The 19,738-nt window shown below is 39.8% G+C and overlaps 1 protein-coding gene across 2 annotated transcripts in view; it reads left to right on the top strand.

The window, feature by feature from the left end:
• The window catches only part of DOCK11 (dedicator of cytokinesis 11), a 318,014-nt gene that overhangs the window by 165,164 nt on the left and 133,112 nt on the right, over positions 1-19,738 (top strand). For both annotated transcript variants that reach the window (XM_089657960.1, XM_089657959.1), the window contains 5 exons: positions 5,553-5,600; positions 11,389-11,528; positions 15,582-15,697; positions 18,507-18,644; positions 19,460-19,642. In XM_089657960.1, the coding sequence (XP_089514086.1) occupies positions 5,553-5,600; positions 11,389-11,528; positions 15,582-15,697; positions 18,507-18,644; positions 19,460-19,642 (625 nt within the window). The remainder of the gene's footprint in view (positions 1-5,552; positions 5,601-11,388; positions 11,529-15,581; positions 15,698-18,506; positions 18,645-19,459; positions 19,643-19,738) is intronic.

Genomic DNA, 19,738 nt, shown 5'->3' with positions numbered 1-19,738 from the left:
TAGAAACCAATTAGCTTTCAGGTTTTATTGTCAACGCTTAATTGAACAAGCTGAGTTTAGAAGCTGACTGGCTACCATACACAACTGCACCAAATTCTGAATGTCCTTGGTTTAATAAATCTCCCCCTATGGGCTCTGCTGCTCCTCTAAGACCCTTTCAAATGGGGAGGACCCATCAGCAGATCTGCTTGCTCAGCGGGGGATTTCTCCGCTGATCCCCACTGAGCAAGTGGATGACAGGTCTGTGTCCTCTCTGCTGCTGCAGAGTGGACACAGACACAGCCCGCTGTGTTCTATAGGGCAGTCAGATGGATCAGATTGAATGCCAGCCGCTCCATAGAAAGCTATGGATGGTCATGGCCACCTGAAAAACTGACAGGCGGACCCGATCATATCATCAGTGTGAAAGAATGACCTTGAGTACTAAGTTAAGGGAACACAGGCTGTAGTATCAGCCCATACTGTTGCTACAGTTAGAGTTAATTTCAATGCGCACCTCTACTCAGTGGGTTCCTGCCAGGGAGAACATTAAAAATGTGCTGGATGATTATAGTCTAATGTTTTGCTATCCGAGACCAAGAATGCAACAATTAAAAAATGCACTAAACAAAAGCTCAAGCCAAAACCCCAACTATAACAATGGAAAGTGCATAGCTGCTTATCTGCCCCTTCTTTTTGTTTTTGGCTGCACAATTTGAAGATGTTTATCATAACATTTTTGGACATCTGATAGTAAATGACCACCTCAGGCAAAACTGTTTCTGTGGGTTAATTAAATGTTTTTTATTCATTTTAATCCTGCCTGGAGTACTTCAGACAATTTTGTCACAAGTGGGTTGATGCAAGAATCTGAATATTCGGTCCTAAATCATTTGATCTGTACTCATTAAATATTTATATTTACCCCATTTTTAAGCATTACTTACTTTATCTGGGGCTGACTTTTTAGCTGCTTAATTTCAATGTAATAATGTGTGTGTTCTTCCAGCTTCTATGTTAAAAGAAAAAAGGTTGGACTTGATAGATCAGGTCACTTGGTCTTTTTCTGCCATCGCTCTTATATATTTCTGTGTATGCGGGACACTATGGGGCAGAGTTACTAAAACTGGTGCACACAAAATCTGGTGCAGCTGTGCATGGTATTCCATCAGCTTACAGCTTTTATTGTCAAAGCTTAATTGAACAAGCTGAAGTTAGATGCTGATCAGTTATTATGCACAGCTGCAGATTCTGTGTGCTCCCATTTTAGTAAATCTCCACATATGTGTTAACTAGAGGGAACTGTTTTTTTTAAATATTGTGATCTTGTTATATTATTGATATTATGTACATTTATTAGATAGTAGAAGGCATGTCTTATCTACAATTTGATACAAAGCCACACTAAATAGGTCCATTAGGCACTTTCAGCTTAGTGTCCTTGCAAGTAAGTTTTCCTTGGAAACAGTTTGAGCCACCAAGACCACTTGCAGCTTCTCACGTCAGCACAAAGTTATGACAAAGCTTAAAAACGAGCAAAAAAAGGAAAAGGAAGTGCATCCATCTAGTGCAGTGTGATCACTTTATTTATTTCAGGTGTTTATATAGCGCCATCAATTCACGCAGTGCTTTACATAGATACTGTGCATTCACATCAGTCCTAATCTATTCAAGTAAAAGCAAATAAACAATTACACTCGTGTGTTCAAGGAGAGATGCCCTTTGCCACCAAAAGAAAGCACTACCTGTCTAAAAAAATTATAACAATTTAATTTGGGTACAGTGTTGCATGAATGAGTAATTGTCATTCAAACTGTGTCAAGGTTGAATACTTAAAAAATGCCCTGGGCAGGAAGAGGGTGAAAGTGTCCAGTATTAATGTGGTTAAAGTATATGTGAACCCCCACCTTGTAAAACAGCCCATTCAGTTTGAAGCAAAACATTTTTGTATATAATACTGAACATGTTACCATTTTTCTCGGTAAATATATTTCTAAAGGTGCTATTGACATGAAATTTTCAGCACATGTCGGTAACAACCCATTAAATCCATACATACAAAGAAACCCAAACAAATAAGTTCAGAAATTAAGTTATGTATAATAAAATGGAATGACACAGCGAAAAGATATTTAAGAAATCTGAAATCTATCAGTAATTTGAAAGCAATCCTGCCCATTGTCAGTGCAAATTAATATCAGCTGGTTCTGGGTCTCAACTGATGGCCTATAAAAAGGTGTCTCATTACCAAAGTCTCACACAAAAAAGCTCTCATGATAGGTAAAAGCAAAGAGCGCTCTCAAGATCTTCACAACCTTATGCAGGCCATAGACGGGGAGAAAAACGGCCGATTTTGCTTTTAAAAAACGAAAAATCGGTCATTCAAGCGGCCAACGTTACCAGCAATGGTAAAAAAAATCGGCCGATTTTCATCCCGTCTACAGCCGGCAAAAAGTGTCCCTGCAGAGAGCTCTGCTATTTCTTTGACAGTTCTTTGACATATATAGCGGTTGCAACAATGTATCTATTTGTATCCATTTAGGATACAGATGTTTTTATTCGGAAACAAATAGATACATTGTTGCAACCTCTGTAAATGTCAAGGAACTGTCAAAGAAATAGCGGAGCTCTCTGCAGGGACACTTTTTGCCGTACTGGAATTCCTCTTATTTTTCATCCTTCTTCTTCCTCTTCTTCATCATCATCCTCTTCTTCTTCTTCTTCTTCTTCTTCTTCTTCTTCATCGTCATCATCCTCTTTTTCATCATCGTCATCATCCTCTTCTTCTTCTTCTCCATCATCATCCTCTTCTTCTATTTCTTCTTCTTCTTCCTCTTCTTCTTCAACTACTTCTTCATCATCTTCTTCTTCTTCCTCTTCTTCTTCATCATCATCATCATCCTCTTCTTCTTCATCATCTTCTTCTTCTTCATCATCATCATCATCATCATCATCCTCTTCTTCTTCTTCTTCTTCTTCTTCTTAATCATCATCCTCATCTTCTTCTTCTTCTTCTTCATCATCCTCTTTGTCTTCTTCTTCTTCTTCATCCTCCTCCTCTTCCCCCCTCCCCCCTCTCTCCTCCTCCTCTTCCTCTTCCTCTTGCAGGTCACTGCTCATGCGCAGATTTTTTATCGGTAAAAAATCGGCCGATTTGCCCATCATTGCCGCGAAAATCGGCCGATCGGCAAAATCGGCCAATTTTTTTCCAACTTTACCGATAAAAAAAATCTGCCAAAATACCGAAAAACGGCCGAACAAATAGCCCACTAACGATCCGAAAATCGGCCGATTTTATTTTCGGCCGAAAAATCGGCCGATTTTCGACCCATCTATGGCCTGCATTAGGCTAAGCTCACACTAGCTTTGTTAGCAGGCATTTTGCAGGCATTAGAGGGGTGTTTTTAACACTCCTCAAACACCTATAAAAATTATACACATGGCCGCACACAGTGCTGTTCACACTGAAGTGTTTGCATCGCAGCACAATTGATGCCTCATGTCCAGTCAGGAAAATTTGAAGCCTCCCATTCAAGTTTATGGTGACGCTCCTCAAACGCCTGGAAGGCATTTGCGGGACGTTTGCGACGCATTTGCGGGGCGTTAATACCATTAACTTCATTATATGTGTTTGTGGTGCAGTTTTAACGCTTGGAAAACGCCAATCAAATGCCTCAAAAATGCGCATAGGGCGTTTGGGGAGCATTTGAGAAGCATTAAAAATGCTTCCCAAATGCCTGTGTAACACCCATCAAACGTCTGTCAAATGCTATAGGAGCATTTGGGAAGAGTTAGAAATTAGTCAAGTGTGAACGAGCCCTTATTGTTGCAAAACATACTGATGGCATTGGAAGTGGAAGGCTTCTCACAGTGAAAATAATTATCAGAAGAGTTGTCCAAGAGTCAAGGACCACTTTTCAAGAGCTTCAGAAAGACCTGGAATTAGCAGGTACAATTGTTGCAAAGAAAACAATAAGTAATGCACTCAACCGACATGGCCTGTATGCACGCTCACCACACAAGACTCCATTGCTGAAGAAAAAGCATGTTGAAGCTCGTTTAACGTTTGCTGCACAACATTTAGACAAGTCTGTAAAATACTGGGAGAATATAGTCTGGTCAGATGAGACCAAAATTGAACTCTTTGGATGCCATAATACACACCATGTTTAGAAGTCAAATGGCACTGCACATCATCCCAAAAACACCACACCGACAGTGAAGTTTTCAGGTAGGAACATCATGGTGTGAAGCTGTTTTTCAGCATACGGTACTGGCAAACTTCATGTCATTGAAGGAAGGATGAATGGAAATCTTGATAAAAATCTGCTGCCATCTACCAGGATGATGAAGATGGGTGGACATTTCAGCAAGACAATGATCCCAAACACAAAGCCAAGGAAACTCTCAGCTGGTTTCAAAGAAAAAAATAAATCTGCTAGAATGACCCAGCCAATCACCTGACTTGAATCCAATAGAAACTCTATGGAAAGAACTAAAGATCAGAGTTCATAGAAGAGGCCCACGGAAAGATTTGAAGACTGTTTGTGTGGAAGAATGGGCCAAAATCACACCTGAGCAATGCACGCAATTAGTTTCTCCAAACAGCAGGCATCTAGCAGCTGTCATTATCAACAAATGATTTTGTACCAAGTATTACATTTCAGTTAGCGTGTTCAATACTTTTTCCCTGTGTCATTTCATTTTATTACACATAGCTTAATTTCTGAACTAATTTGTTTTGGTTTCTTTGTATGTATAGATTGCATGGGTAGTTACCGAAATGTGGTTAATATTTCATGTCAATAGCATCTTTAGAAATATATTTACTGAGAAAAATGGTGACGTGTCCAATACTTATTTTACCGGCTGTATTTAACAGACAAAAAGTAAGCAAAAAAGAGAAGTGCATTTTTAGGGTTTAGCATAAGTATCCAGTTGTCAGCACACCAGACCACCCAGAGATACTCAGAGGGTGGCTGTCCCCAATATAACTCCCCTTGGAACTGCTACCTGAGTGCCCTATGTTTCTTTTATTGCTTGCAACATGATTATTATGCAGAGAAGATAGCAAAATACAAGGACTGCCATTGCTAAGTGGGAATGTACCACTAGCTTCAAGAGTTTCCAAATTTTGGACTCTCAAAAAAAGTTGAATATTAGGATTGTCAGAGGTCCTTATCTACGGTGATTTGAATTATTGAACTAGGGAGGTTAGCATGACTACCAGGCAGCTATCATTTGTAGAAAAAGAAGCCTGAAATCATAGCTTCTATGTTTTTTTCTAGAAAGGATTGCGTTAAAGAACCTTTCTGAGCTCACTAGAACAAGAACATCAGAAGGATGCTGATAAGCACAGTATCATGGTATAAGAGGCTGTACTCTTGCCTCAGTAGGGCTGTATAAAAGTTTTTGTATTGCACTGTCTGGCACTAGACTGTATAACATTTAGATGACAATAGCAACATCCATGTTTTTATTGTGACAAGATAAAGTCAAGAGATTTAACTGTTTGGTGTATGAGAAAACTTCTGTCCATTTCAATAATGTGTCCTCTATTCTCTGTTCTACAGGGCCTGCTTATTCCACTTCCGCTATGTAGGGAAGAGAAGCATTGCCAGGTATGATGTTGATTTGTTGTAAACCACCAAACGTATGCTTACCTAGCAGGGGCGGACTGACAACTCATGGGGCCCTCGGGCAACAGGGGATCATGGGGCCCCTGTGTCCTTGCCCAAACTCAAAAAAGCCTATGAAAAAGGTACCAGGGGCATCTCATGGGGCCCCCTACTGACCCCGGGCCTTCGGGCAGTGCCCGAGTTTCTAAATGGTCAGTCCGCCCCTGTTACCTAGTGATTCTCTAATAATGTAACTTAAATAGGTTTTAAAACAAAATGGTACATAATTGCAGGCAAAAGCCTGAACTGCAAGAGGGTGTGTAACTAAAGCAAACATTTTACAATATGTGTTTACAGCCCAAATCTGGGCGGCCTGATTCCCAATCAACTGAATGCTGCGATAGTCTCTGATTGGCATATATGTTTTTCTCCTTGCTAGAGGAGAAAAATGTAAACAAATATAAATAAAGAAGTGTGTGGAAAAAGAATAATAAAAACTAATAAAAAAACTAGCTAGATCAGGGTTTGATCTAGATCAGTGTCAGCAGGGCCAAAGCTGAAGGGGCACCAGCCCCAGGCACCGCATTGAGAGGGGTGCCGCCTTTGATAGGAACAGTGACAGCACTACTCCTGTGGCTGGCAGAGACAAGCTCGGGGAAATCTGGAGAATTGCCAGAGATGCTGTGTTTGGCATAACATTGGCGGCAACTGCAGGGACTCCTGATAGAGCTAGGCAAGTGCTGAATAGTGGAGAATTGCTTTTAAGACATGTAGGGTCTACAGTAGGGGGGGAGACAGGAACCTGGTGGGACAGGCTGAGGCTAGGACTCCATTCAAGTAGAGTGCTGGCTTGCTGGTGCTCGGGGCTCGAATAGGGGGAGGGTAGACTCTTTGCTGCAGAGATGATGCTGCCTCGAACTTCTCCACTATGACTCGTTGAACCCATAGCTTAGCACACAGCTCCACACTGCGGCCCATGCTGCCTTCCCTATCTCCAGGCACCTTGTGACACTGCTGCATGGGGCTCATCTTGCGGAGGGGCTGGGATCTGGGGTCACCAAGTAACTATCCCCCTCCTCGATCACCTGTGCTGCCCATCCTTCCTCACCTTTGCTTTTCAACCCTGTGCCTGCTGAAATGCCATTATCAGCATCATCAACATCACCCTCACACTTGGAGGTTTTTAATGGGGTTCTATCCTTTTATGGTGTCACCCTCCCTTTTAATTTAGTGCTTCCTTCCTTCCTATAACCTTCCAGTGGCCTCCACTCCTAGGAAGGGTGATCATGGTGAAGGCCCTTACTTACACCTGTCAGTGCCAGTAACTTACCAATAAATGCCCTGGGGAGGGTGTAATCACTTCCCATCCCCAGCCCCACTCACTTCATTGTATGTGCAGTCGATGAGGGTCTGATCCTGGAAGGAGGTGCTGCTGCTGGGGGGAAAATCCTGCCCGAGTCTGAGCTGGGGAACCCCCTTCTGTGTACACAGGGTGTGAGGTCTGGGGGAGTGGTTGGTGGGAACCAGGGCCAAAACTGGAAAGGAAGGCAAGAGGGCATGTGCCCCAGTCTCTGTATTGAGGGGGGTGCCACTGGGGAGTGTCAGCATCCAGGGGGAAGGTTGGAAGATGGAGAGAGCTGGGACATCATGGCCACATCTACAGTACAGCCTGGGATTCAGCAACCTGTCAGAACCTGGAGAGGAAGAGCAGGAACCAATGAGCTGTTTTTTTTACCAGACAATGAAACCTGACAAGAGTTTTATTCTTTCCCCACTCTATCAAAAAATAAATGTTTCAAAGCAATGTTGCAAACATAAATATTATGACTGTGACAAAACATGATTCAGCCAATATTATGACTATGTAACAAAGTATGCTTAGAACTTTGTCAAAGTTTAATCACACTTCAACAGACTTATCTTTTTTAAACAATATTGAAAAAAGAAAACTGTTTATAAGAAGTAAAGGAAAGACCAGTAGCAGTGGAAGTGATAGTACTAGGGCTTGTTGACACGGGTGGCTGAAGGGGTGGTAAAAGCAGGAGGCTGAGCTGTGGTTTTATTGTCCGCAGACTGCCCACCTAAACACCGGAATATGAGACGTTGAAGTGTGTGGATACATTGCACTCGGTTGTACTGTGGGGAATTGCCAATTTGAGGGTTAAATCAGGCATAGAGCAGGCATTATATTTTGCCTCCTTACCAACTGACAAATATCCTCTGAAAAGCAGTCCACCATGGAGGGATTTTTAGAGGAATGGCAAGCCCTTAGTAACCAAATGACATCCACTTGTATGTATTAATACTATCACTTCCACTGTTACTGGTCTTTCCTTTACTATACTTTACAAATGGTTTTCATTATTCATAATTACATAATGCGCGTGTTATTGAGTCCACTTAACCTCTGAAAAAGTTCTCTGTTAGGCTAAGTTCACACATACAGTATATGAGTGTGGGAATGCATGTAAATTGCACGCACTTCCAAACCCCCAGACAAACGGCACCGCTATTTAGTAGACAGGCGGAGCTGCCATTAATTCTTCATTTTTGCATGCAGGACTTTTGATGCACTTTCAGAAAGCGCACCAGAACCGCGGCACATAATAGAACTCTATGGGAAAGCACAGATAACACACACCAAACCCACAGGCACACCGTTCTACGCCCACATTGTGAAAGGGGCCTTAGTCATCCCTCCATATATGACAATTCAAGGAAGAGCTACTATAAATGTATCTGTTAGGCTGAAGCATGTTTTGTTATATAGGGATAATACTGGCTGAAGCATGTTTTGTTATATAGCGATAATACTGGCTGAATCATGTTTTATTATGTAGTGATAATACTGGCTGAAACATGTTTTGTTATGTAGTGATAATACTGGCTGAAGCATGTTTTGTTATGTAGTGATAATACTGGCTGAAGCATGTTTTGTTATATAGGGATAATACTGGCTGAAGCATGTTTTGTTATATAGCGATAATACTGGCTGAAGCATGTTTTGTTATATAGCGATAATACTGGCTGAAGCATGTTTTGTTATATAGTGATAATACTGGCTGAATCATGTTTTGTTATATAGTGATAATACTGGCTGAAGCATGTTTTGTTATATAGGGATAATACTGGCTGAAGCATGTTTTGTTATATAGTGATAATGCTGGCTGAAGCATGTTTTATTATATAGGGATAATACTGGCTGAAGCATGTTTTATTATATAGGGATAATACTGGCTGAAGCATGTTTTGTTATATAGGGATAATACTGGCTGAAGCATGTTTTATTATATAGTGATAATACTGGCTGAAGCATGTTTTGTTATATAGTGATAATACTGACTGAATCATGTTTCCATACTCATACTATTTACTGTATGTTTGTAATACTGTTTTAAGCATAATGGCCCTTTCATTGCATATATGTGCCCATCATTCATTGCACTGGATGTATGTCATAGCAGCTCTGTTAGTCCTGAAATGGATAACTTTTAGTTCATTGTTCCTAATCTACCAGATAATACTATTTAATTTAATATGTTTTTCTTGTTGTGTTTTTAAGGTACCAATTTTTTATTAACTAGTTTTATGATTCTATATTTATGTGACTATTGTACTTAAATGGATATTAATTTCTTTCCTTTATACCTATAGGTTTAATACTTTTTTACTTTTTCTGTTTCTTTTGTGGTGTGTAAGAATGAGCTCTTGGTTTGGTCTGAACAGACTGAACTCTGCTTGTTTGGGAATTTGTTCGATTTTTAGCTGTTCGATTTTTAGCTTTTTCAATGGGAACTGAACATCATACAATGTATATAGTAGTATTTTTTTCTTCTACTATATATGACAGCTTTTCCCATCAATAATTAAGGAAGGAGCAGATGCCAGCACTCACTACAGCCTTAGCAACCAGTGATGTCACCTGACTCCACTTTTTTGCTTGCTAGGAATCCCTGGACATGTAAACAAAGGTGCAGTATTAGCACTGACATCCCCAACCAAATATGGCCACATGGCCATATTTTGGCAATGACAATACTGGGTATACCCCACTACATTTGTTTTTTATATTTAGCACTGGGGACTGGGGCTGTCATTCACAGCAAATGTACCAATGGGATCAGACGTGTCCATTAGTCAGCAGGTATTTTTTTTGTTTTTGGGCCAATTGGCAATCATCAATCCCTGTGATTGATGTGGATCTGCTAGCTTAATGACAATATTGAAAATGGATTTACAAAGATTTTTTTTTTTTGTGAATGAGTAAGGGTATTATGTACCCTTACATATTCACATAGAAAGGGAAGGAGGGGGGGCTTCCAGATTCCATTAAGCTCCCCCGCCCTCATCTATATGGGAACAAGATGCTTTGCCAGGGGAGTTATGTGGCCTGGTATAGTTTGGGAAGGCACATGCATGCTATGGCGGCACCCATGCATGCATGCTTCTGAGCCAAGCTGTATGAGTCCATAGACACACAGAGCACCGGTAGGCCACGGTCCTGCTCCCTCCCCACAGGATTTTGATTGACAGCAGCTAGAGCCTATGGCTCTCACTGCCCTCACTGTCTCTATAAAGCCAGGAAGTGAGAGGAACGGTGCTGCAGCTGGGACAGCGCTGGATCAGAGAGAAGGTAGGCACATTTTTAATGATTGGGGGGGGGGGGGGGGCAGTTAGTGGGGTTTTTACCTTAATGCAGGGAATGCCTTAAAGTAAACCCAACATTTCATATTCCTGATACGTGCCTGTTGTTCCATGTACTTGTATGAAAAAGTATCCTATTTTTTTTTGTTGTGTCGCTTCCATGGTGTGAAATATCTGGTGTTCCTGCCAGTCCCTCTGCTTTCCTAATAAAAGCTGACCACACTAGGCATAAGAGCACACAACAGTCTGGCTGTGGTGAGAACTGAACCTGCCCTCCTTTTAATGATCAGATTTCTGCTCACACTCCCATTCCCTGCACAGCCATCAGTGTACTGCCGTTTCTCCTCTCTTATCTCTCTGAGCTACTTATGCAGCTGAGAACAGAGGGAATGTGATCACTTATAAAAAAGGGAAAAAAAGCATTTATAATGTTATATGTATACACAAATGTTTTGATTTTCATTTCTATTTTAAACATAATGGGTTGTCATACAAGGTGAGGGTTTACATATCCTTTAAGGTAAAAAACAGTGTGATTTTAGAACCACTTTAAGTAATATTTACTGAACCCGCCTCAACCTAAACCCAGCAACATTCAGCTCATCCCTGGTGGAGTGTGCGGTGGATATTTTGTTGATTTTCTGAACTTTACTTGTAAACTGAGAGTAAACAGATACTGCCTCTGCAGACCAAGTACCCCGAGTAATTCTGCTTCTGTTGATTTTTTTATTAAAAAATGTTGGTGAGGCCTTTGGAACTTTCCACAGATCTGATTTTTTCATCTAAAAAATAGTAACTGATAATTTATTTAAAAAAAAATAGCAAGTTTGCACATGCATAGTATTTTTTGTTTGTATTAAGGGTTATTTTAACACATCTAGTGTTGTTATTCCAACACTCAGACATTCTTGACTTCACTATGTAATCAAATAAGTGTGTGAACCTTTATTACTGCTAATACCTAAGTAAACTCTCCATTGTATTTTTGCATGGATGTTTGTGATTCTGCTGTTCCATGGTCAGTCAGATATACAGCTGGTTAAAAGATATGATTTGCTGGTAGTAATGTTTGCTTTTAAAATAAACTTGACGTAAGCCATTAAGCTGTGCTGCCTTAATAGGTAATGATGTTCTCGTTGTCTTCTAGGGTTCAGGATGTCTGGACATGTAAGCATTTTGGAGCAGCAGACAGAAAATCTCAAACAATGCCGGCTCTGCGGAGCAGGGCAGGAGCCTCGCGTCTTCAACATCTTAGTAGCTTAGAGAGTTCCTTCACGCTCAACCATAGTAAGTGGTTGGAAGAAAGCTTAGCTACTAAATACTCTGAATATACGTTAGCAAAGCATCAAGCAAGATTATGTAGTTCAACATAAATTGTTTTTCTTGATGCAAAACTTAGACATGTTTATGGGACAAATGAACAAGGCACAAAGGGGTTGATTTACAAAGGCAAATAAACTATGCACTCTGCAAGTGCAATTGCTTCAGAGCTTAGCAAATGAGGTAAAGCTTCATTTTCAAAGAATACCCAATCACACAATCATGCAAGGGAAATTAGAAAAAACAGCATTTTTCCTTGCACATGATTGGATGATGGAAATCAGCAGTCCTGCTCATTTACTAAGCTCTGGAACAACTGCAGTTTACAAAGTGGACAGTATATTTTCCTTTTGTAAATCAACTCTATAGTCTCTCCTGCATTTTTAAACTAATCTCCCTTGTCCTAGGTGAATGCAGAGATGCGCAATGGTATTTGCAAGGGTGTATGTATAGTAGTTAAAGGGAAAATATAATGGATTGTTTACTATTTTCATTTCTAAATTTCCAAACTTTTATATCTTTTTTCATTTTTACTACACATATACAATCTTTGTTTTACAAATAAATATATAATACATGGCACAAGATTCCCATTGCACTAAGTACTATCTATACAGACAAGGAAGAAGGAGCTTGCATTGAGGCTGATTTTGGGTGGTTGAAACCTAGGACAGTTCTGTCTAACAAGGGGGGAGTCACTGTTCTGACTCATTTACATGTATCTGTAAATTTCAGCTAGAGCAGGGTTTCTCAGCCAAGGTTCCATGAAAAGACCCCAGGGGGTTCTACCACGGACTACTGTCGCTGCATATTTACACCAACCCAATGGTGGCTTTATTGCTCTTCTTGCACTCCATACTGAGTACTTCTGGACATGCTGATGTTGATATCAGCCTGACAGTGCTCTTGAAGCAGTGCATCACTAAACTGAGCAGTGCAGAATGAGAAGAGCAGTTCAGTGGGAGCCTGCATTTTGACATTAACCACTTCCAGATCAGACACTTTTACCCCCTTCCTGACCAGGGCAATTTTCAGCTTTCAGCACTATCACACTTTGAATGACAATTGCGCAGTCATGCAACACTGTACCCAAATTAATTTTTTACCATTTTTTTGAGACAGATTTATTTTGGTGGTATTTATTAACCGCTGGCATTTTTTTTTTTTTTTGCTATATAAATGAAAAAGTCCAAAAATTTAAAAAAAAAGTGTTTTTTTAAATAAAATTTTGCAAATAAATAATATTTCATCATAAATCTTGGCCAAAATTTATTCCGTTATCTTTTTAGTTCAAAAAAAAAAATCCAAATTAGTTTATAACCAAAAATTGTATTTTTTTATATAATTATTTTTTATTTATTTTTTTTACATACTGTCACCCTAGCAGTACAGTGTCACCATGGTGACACTGTACTACTTGTGGGGGGTGATGAAGATTTTTTTATAGGATGTAAAAGCAATCATTTCTCTTTCTCTCTGTCCGCATTCTTGCATTTATTGAGAAGTACTGAGTGAGCTGTGATTGGTCACAGCCTGTCACATGGTACAAGGCTGTTGTGAATAGCCTTGTACCATGTGACCTCTGTGATCATTCACAGATTTCACACGTAGTAAGCAATGATGTCACAAGTGACATCTTGTTTACTACTTTGCATGTGATCACTGATTGGCCAATCAGCGATCACATGATCGGGACCTCGTACAGAGGTCCCGTCCGACGATCGGTGTTCCACTGTGTCCGGAGGACACAGCGGGCACCGGATCGCGGTGCTGCGTGCTCCCAGGGAGCGCGCACAAGCAGGGTGCGGGGAGGCCGTTTATAAACGGCCACCCGACCCTGCACTGCCACTGTCCGGCCGTTTATATACGACGGCCGGTCGGGAAGTGGTTAAAGATGTTTTCTAGCTAAGTAACATGTTTTTGAGGAGGGGGATACATAGGAGTTCCACACCAAAGAGTCAACAGTGAAGAGAAACAATGAAGAAACAATGTTTTTTTTTAAATGAACACATCACTGATGTTCATATGTGACTCCAAACTTGACTTTTTTCAGGATTGTAATGAACTGTGAATGCATTCACTTCTACCATTGTGACCACATATGGCCTGTTTAATATCTTCTAAACTTTTGTAAGAAAACAAACCCAGAATGTTAAATGTCACATTTGTGTAAGAAAAAACATGTTTATAAAAACATTCTATTAACTTTCTTATTCAGTGTCTACCACTTCCTTGCAGGGTTGCAAAAATCTTTGTCTTTTCCTTTATATGAATAGAAATTCCTAAAATGACTGCTGAATTCCGAAAAACTCTGTCCAGTAAAGTTCTTACTCTGATTTGGATTTGGTAAATGACTAGAAATTCTTAAAAATAAATGATTAAACCCTGGTTTAATTAAACCAGAGTCAGAACTTTACTGGACAGAGCTTTTTTTAGAATCCAGAAGAGATAAATGAAAATAAAGAATGACTTAATTATGATACCAGTTCTGAGACCATGCTTAAAGTGATATTAAAGCCATTTTTTAATAAAATGCTGATAAAGGGACATACATGCTCTTGATGTGTTTTTTTGTTTAATGTTTCCCCTCTATGCTTGCTTTTCATACTATCCCCCAGCTACTCTGCCTGACTTCAGGTACGTGTGTGCTCCAGTTTTGAACTACAGGCTAATGTATTGAACTGTATTGTTGCTGTATTGTCTCCCGTTATAATGTAAAGCGCTGAGCAAACTGTTGGCGCTATATAAATCCTGTATAATAACAATAATAATGTGCAGTAACTCCCAGCACTGCAAGAAAAAGAGTACCAAAGCCAAAGTTTGTAAGCCACTATAAAATAGCACTGCGGAGGAGAGGATTGGCTTTGGTTCTGGGTCTCTCACACTGACTTTGTTTGCAGTACTGGAAACTGCTGCACATAAGCTTGTAGACCAAAATGGGAGTGTGCACAAAATGGAGACACCGGTGGGACCTCATAGGTCCTGGCAGGCACAGGGGGAACCCACATATGTGAAGTCAGGCAGCACAGCCAGTGTGAGGAGCAAGCACAGAGAATAAAACTTTTTATTATTCTTTTTTATTCTTTTTGCTTGCTCTTCACGCTGGAGCAAAATGTGCTATTAGCATCTCATTTTGCAAACAAAAAAAAATAGATTTTAATATCAGTTTAAGGCAATTTAGAGAATACCATTGACTGTGTAATGTGTATTAAGAGAAAACAGAAATTGCCTATTTTTTTACGGTATGAAAAATTGTGCAAAACAAATGCCTATTTTACTCAATATCTACAACTTGATTATTACACTAACATACCGTAAGCTGTAGATTAGAAAATTATTTCTGGGGTTTTCAGAGATCGTAAAAAATTATAAAGTGTTCTTCCAAGGTAAAAATGTTGAGAGAAGCTGAGCTAGAGTTGTTGAGTTCAATAGATAAGGAACTTTTTATGGTAGGTGATAAAAAGACAGGGAAACATTAGCTCCAACCTATAGCTGTATAGAAGACTATAAGATGACCATATCAATATTTCCTAGTTTATATTTATATTTTTCTTTTGATCATAAAATCCTTTACATTTAAAACTGCTTATTTCAACCTAAAACGGGAGATGGGTTATTTTTGCTGAAATGAAGACATGATCAACCACCTCAGATAATTAAAACAAGATTTTCCACTGGTCAGAAGCACCTGGTATTGCTCCCTAAATGGCCCAGCCCTCATCAAGACAACACATCAGTTGGTTCAATCATAGGAGCTGTGGGGACCTTTACACCATCCTATAACCACCTTTTATTAGTGAGGAATAATTCTTGCAGCCATTAGAGTTTGTGATTTAATTGATTGCAGGAACAGGTTTTCCCCAGGGAACACCTGCCTACCATGTCAAATACAAAATACAAAACGACCGTGTTGTTAAGTTAATTGTCAATATGTGTATTCAACCTTTTACAAATGTATTCATTTAAGTAAGTGCTGACAGCAGAGCATTTACTGATTTCTTGATTTTGAATATTTCACAGGTACAGGTGTCACAGAAGCAGACATTTTACATCAGGCATTGCTGGAGGGAAATTGCAGCACTGAAGTTTCTTTAACGGTCCTGGACACCATCTCCTTCTTCACTCAGACTTTCAGGGTAAACATAACTACATAAAGCTATTAGCTTGCCTCTAAACCACATGAATGTTGGCAGGATAACATATCTTAATTCCTCAAGGGACAGTGCTATGTGCATTTATTACTCAAATTTTGGAAAGAAAAGCAAGGGTCAGTTTTGTAAGGAAATCGTTGGTTGCAGGCAGGGATCTGTCAACGCACATCTTCTTGATGCTGCTAAATAAATAATTGAAAAACACACAGGTTTGCTGTTTTATCTGCAAAAGGTTTTGTAAATTTGTAAGCTTTTCTTGTGAGTTACACACATTTGACCCACTGCACAGCCATCCAGGCAGCACACTTACTTCCCGGTTCTACAGTGCAGCCTTTGTGTCACCTCTTAGCCTCCAGCCTGCTCAGTGGACAGTAAATTAGTATCATTGTTTCTTTCCACTTACCAGGAAGGTGATCCAGGGAGTAGTAAAGCTGAACCAGGAAGTGATTGCAAGGATTCAACCTATGTCTGTAGCCCCCTTGTCCTCGTTATTTTCACCATCAGGCCTGGGAGAAATAAAGCTCCGACACCGAAGTGTGCAAGCTAAATCTATGAAAGTTTAATGCATGACAAGAACGGTTATACAGAACTAAATAGGCATTGCTTAATCTCAGGATGACCAATGAAACATTCCATTCTTATCAATATAGTTACGTGAAGAACAGAAACTGCAAATAGTTGAGGGATACCATATAAGGTAGTTCCATTTACAGAAATGAAACTAGTCTAAGGAAACAAGAGAGAAGTTACAAAATCGAAACTAACTGTTCACATGTCTAGAAATGGAGGCATTATACAAAATGGATGCCAGTTAATGAGACATATTTCCTTACAGTGATCAGGCTGAATTAGGCAGCAATTGAGTGACCTTTCTTGCTCTTTGGTGTGGCAGAGGTTTGTGAATCACAAGAAAGGCTGGAAAAAATTGCAAATTGTTTGACAAGTTGTGTTCCAAGCAATGCTCTACAAGGGATCTAAAATATGCTTTAGTTGGACTGTAGATACTGTGCGTGCTGTAGTCTCCCTCATCACATACATGTTGGAGTAGGCAAATAAAGAATGTAAATGGGACATCCCGGGTTTACTACAATAATTACTACTAATATTTGGTGTAATACAGAGATTAAATTACGCATGAGGTAGAAAAAAGAACATCTAAACAAATCCAATGTATGGAAGTTCGAATTACTCAAAAATAAAGGAAGGATTGTATTTTGTTTTTGCCATGCTATGTTTTCCACTGAAAGAGAGAAGGGAAAAGAAAAAAAGTAGGAAAAAAGAAAAAAAGGAGGAAATGAAGAAAAAAAACCCCATAAAGAAGAGGGGAAAAGACTATACTTTTAATTTCCATTCTCTTCTCTCCCAAGTGCCTGTAATTTTTCCCCCAAGATTTGTATTCTCCCACCTTTCTTAATTCCTTGTATTTTCATACCTTCCTATTTTATATATATATATATATATATATATCTATCTTGGATTTAACATGTTTATTGACAATGATTGTCAGTGTGTTAAAATGCAGGAGTAACTAGAGAAAGAATGAGCTATGTTGCATGACTGCCTTTTCTCTCTAAAGATGTAAAGAATCCCGCTGAAGTGCATAAACACTGACGTACAAAGCTGTCCATAACTCTGCCCCAAACTACATCACCGACCTAATATCCAAATACCATCCAAAACGCACTCTCCGCTCCTCACAAGACCTCCTTCTCTCTAGTTCCCTGGTCTCCTCCTCCCATGCCCGCCTCCAGGACTTCTCCAGGGCATCACCCATCCTATGGAACTCCCTACCCCAATCCATCAGACCATCACCTACTCTCCTCTCCTTTAGGCGCACCCTGAAAACCCACCTCTTCAGGGAAGCCTACCCCGCCCTCTGCTAATTGCCGATCTCCTCCACTCTTCCTACCACCCCATCCCCCGCAGCTATTCCTCCCATACCACTATCCCCTCCCTCCTAGATTGTAAGCTCCAAGGAGCAGGGCCCTCGAACCCCTCGTGTATCGCATTGTATTGTTATTGTACTGTCTCATGTATTGTCCTCCATTGTAATGTACAGCGCTGAGCGAACTGTTGGCTCTATATAAATACGTATAATAATAACTATGGAATGAATTGATGCAACCTACCAACCTAGATGTAGGGCTGAGTAAAACTGGCTGATTTGTTAGTAAGTTGCCTTGTTTATGGCCAATATTTGGCAGCATTAGCACCAACATGTATGTGTTAATTAGTATTGACTTGCCGTTCGTTTCCATGCACTTATGTATGGGTTTTATTTACTTAAATCTAAATATTGAAATGCAGGACATCACACCAAGAATGCAGTTCACTGGGATCAGACATCATTGAAACAATAAGGAACATTTAGCAAGCAAAGTGAAAAGCTAGCAGCAAATGTAGCCAAAAATCAGGCTGTTAGTTAACAAAGTCTATGCAACAGTTTTTAGGGTGTATTTTTGACCCCTGAACCTGTAATTCTGGGCAACTGCATGAGATTTGAGACAGATTTACATTGGAAATTAAACAGATTTTGACTCAAAGCAGACACACTGTAAAAAGTGGTCGGGGATGGTGTTACTATATACAGTCTATCTTCCTCACTGCTCCTGTCTAGCATTGCCTAGGTGTGCAAAAGAACTGAGAAATGTCCATGAATTTTTCAGATTTGAAAAATGCGTCTGCGTTTGTTTTGATTGATAACTTAGCAGAGACCTGAGAACAGCTTTACATTTTTTCCTACGCAAGTCTTTAAAACTGTACATAAGTACACTTTTTCTTTCCTTTTTTGTAGACTCAGCTCCAGAACTCAGATTGCCATAACCCACTGATGAAGAAAGTGTTTGATATTTATTTGGCTTTTCTGAAAAATGGACAATCAGAGATATGTTTGAAGCATGTTTTTGCATCACTGAGATCCTTCATCAGCAAGGTAAATACACTCACCAACACAAAATCATATGTGATAGGAGAAGAAAGACGGGTAAACATTATATATGAAGGGAACTAGACAATTTATTTGCTGCAGTCCCAACAGTTTGACTAAGCCTTTTGGTGGACCTCACTATAACCTGTCTGGTCATTATCATTGGTCCCCAAGCCCTACCCTGTAGAAGCCTTCTTTTCCATACACTGCACTGATTGTGGCCAACTGTATGCAGTATACATGGTATGCAGAATGGAAAACATGGCTCTGTTATCTTAGGCTGTATCTGTGCTATACACCAGAAATGCCAAATGTTCAGTTAGCCAAGGAGCAAAAAGAAATAATTTGCTTGGCTCCACCCACAATATTGAAAGGAGACATTGGGGGAGATTTACTAAAACTGATGCACATAAAATCTGATGCAGCTGTGCATAGAAACCAATCAGATTCCAGGTTTTATTGTCAAAGCCTAATTGAACAAGCTTAAGTTAGAAGTTGATTGGTTGCTATGCACAGCTGCACCAGATTCTGTGTGCACCAGTTTTAGCAAACCCCCCCCCCAAAATCTCCCTATTTTTGGGATTTGAGATGGAATAAAATGTGAATATGTTCTGTTCTTTGAAGGCTTTACTGTGCAACACATTGATTCTTTGGAGAGATTTTTGGTTTCTTTTGGCCCACCGCACTATAACCTATAAGCAGTAATGTCAGGAATTCAACCCCATTTTTTCCATAACTGCACAACGTTAAAACAATACACAACTGTAACATGTTCATATAAGTATCATTTTTTTAAAACAAATTCAACCTTCTTTTGATAGTTTCCATCAGCATTCTTTAAAGGAAGAGTGGATATGTGTGCAACATTTTGCTATGAAGTCCTTAAATGCTGCACTTCAAAACTCAGCTCCACCAGAAATGAGGCATCAGCTCTCCTCTACCTTCTTATGAGGAGCAACTTTGAGTTCACCAAAAGGCGGACATTCCTGAGGACACATTTACAAGTGAGTTATTACAGAGAGATTTGTTAATTGAGTTTAGTTCATCCTCTTTTAGCTAAATAACCACAACCAAAGTCTGCTAAAGTTAATTGGAAGCAA

Source organism: Staurois parvus, unplaced genomic scaffold (genome assembly GCF_062004578.1).
Source record: "Staurois parvus isolate SC_StPar_1 unplaced genomic scaffold, SC_StPar_1.0 ptg001045l, whole genome shotgun sequence".
NCBI classification, from domain to species: domain Eukaryota; kingdom Metazoa; phylum Chordata; class Amphibia; order Anura; family Ranidae; genus Staurois; species Staurois parvus.
This window is presented reverse-complemented; position numbering and strand designations above follow the sequence as displayed.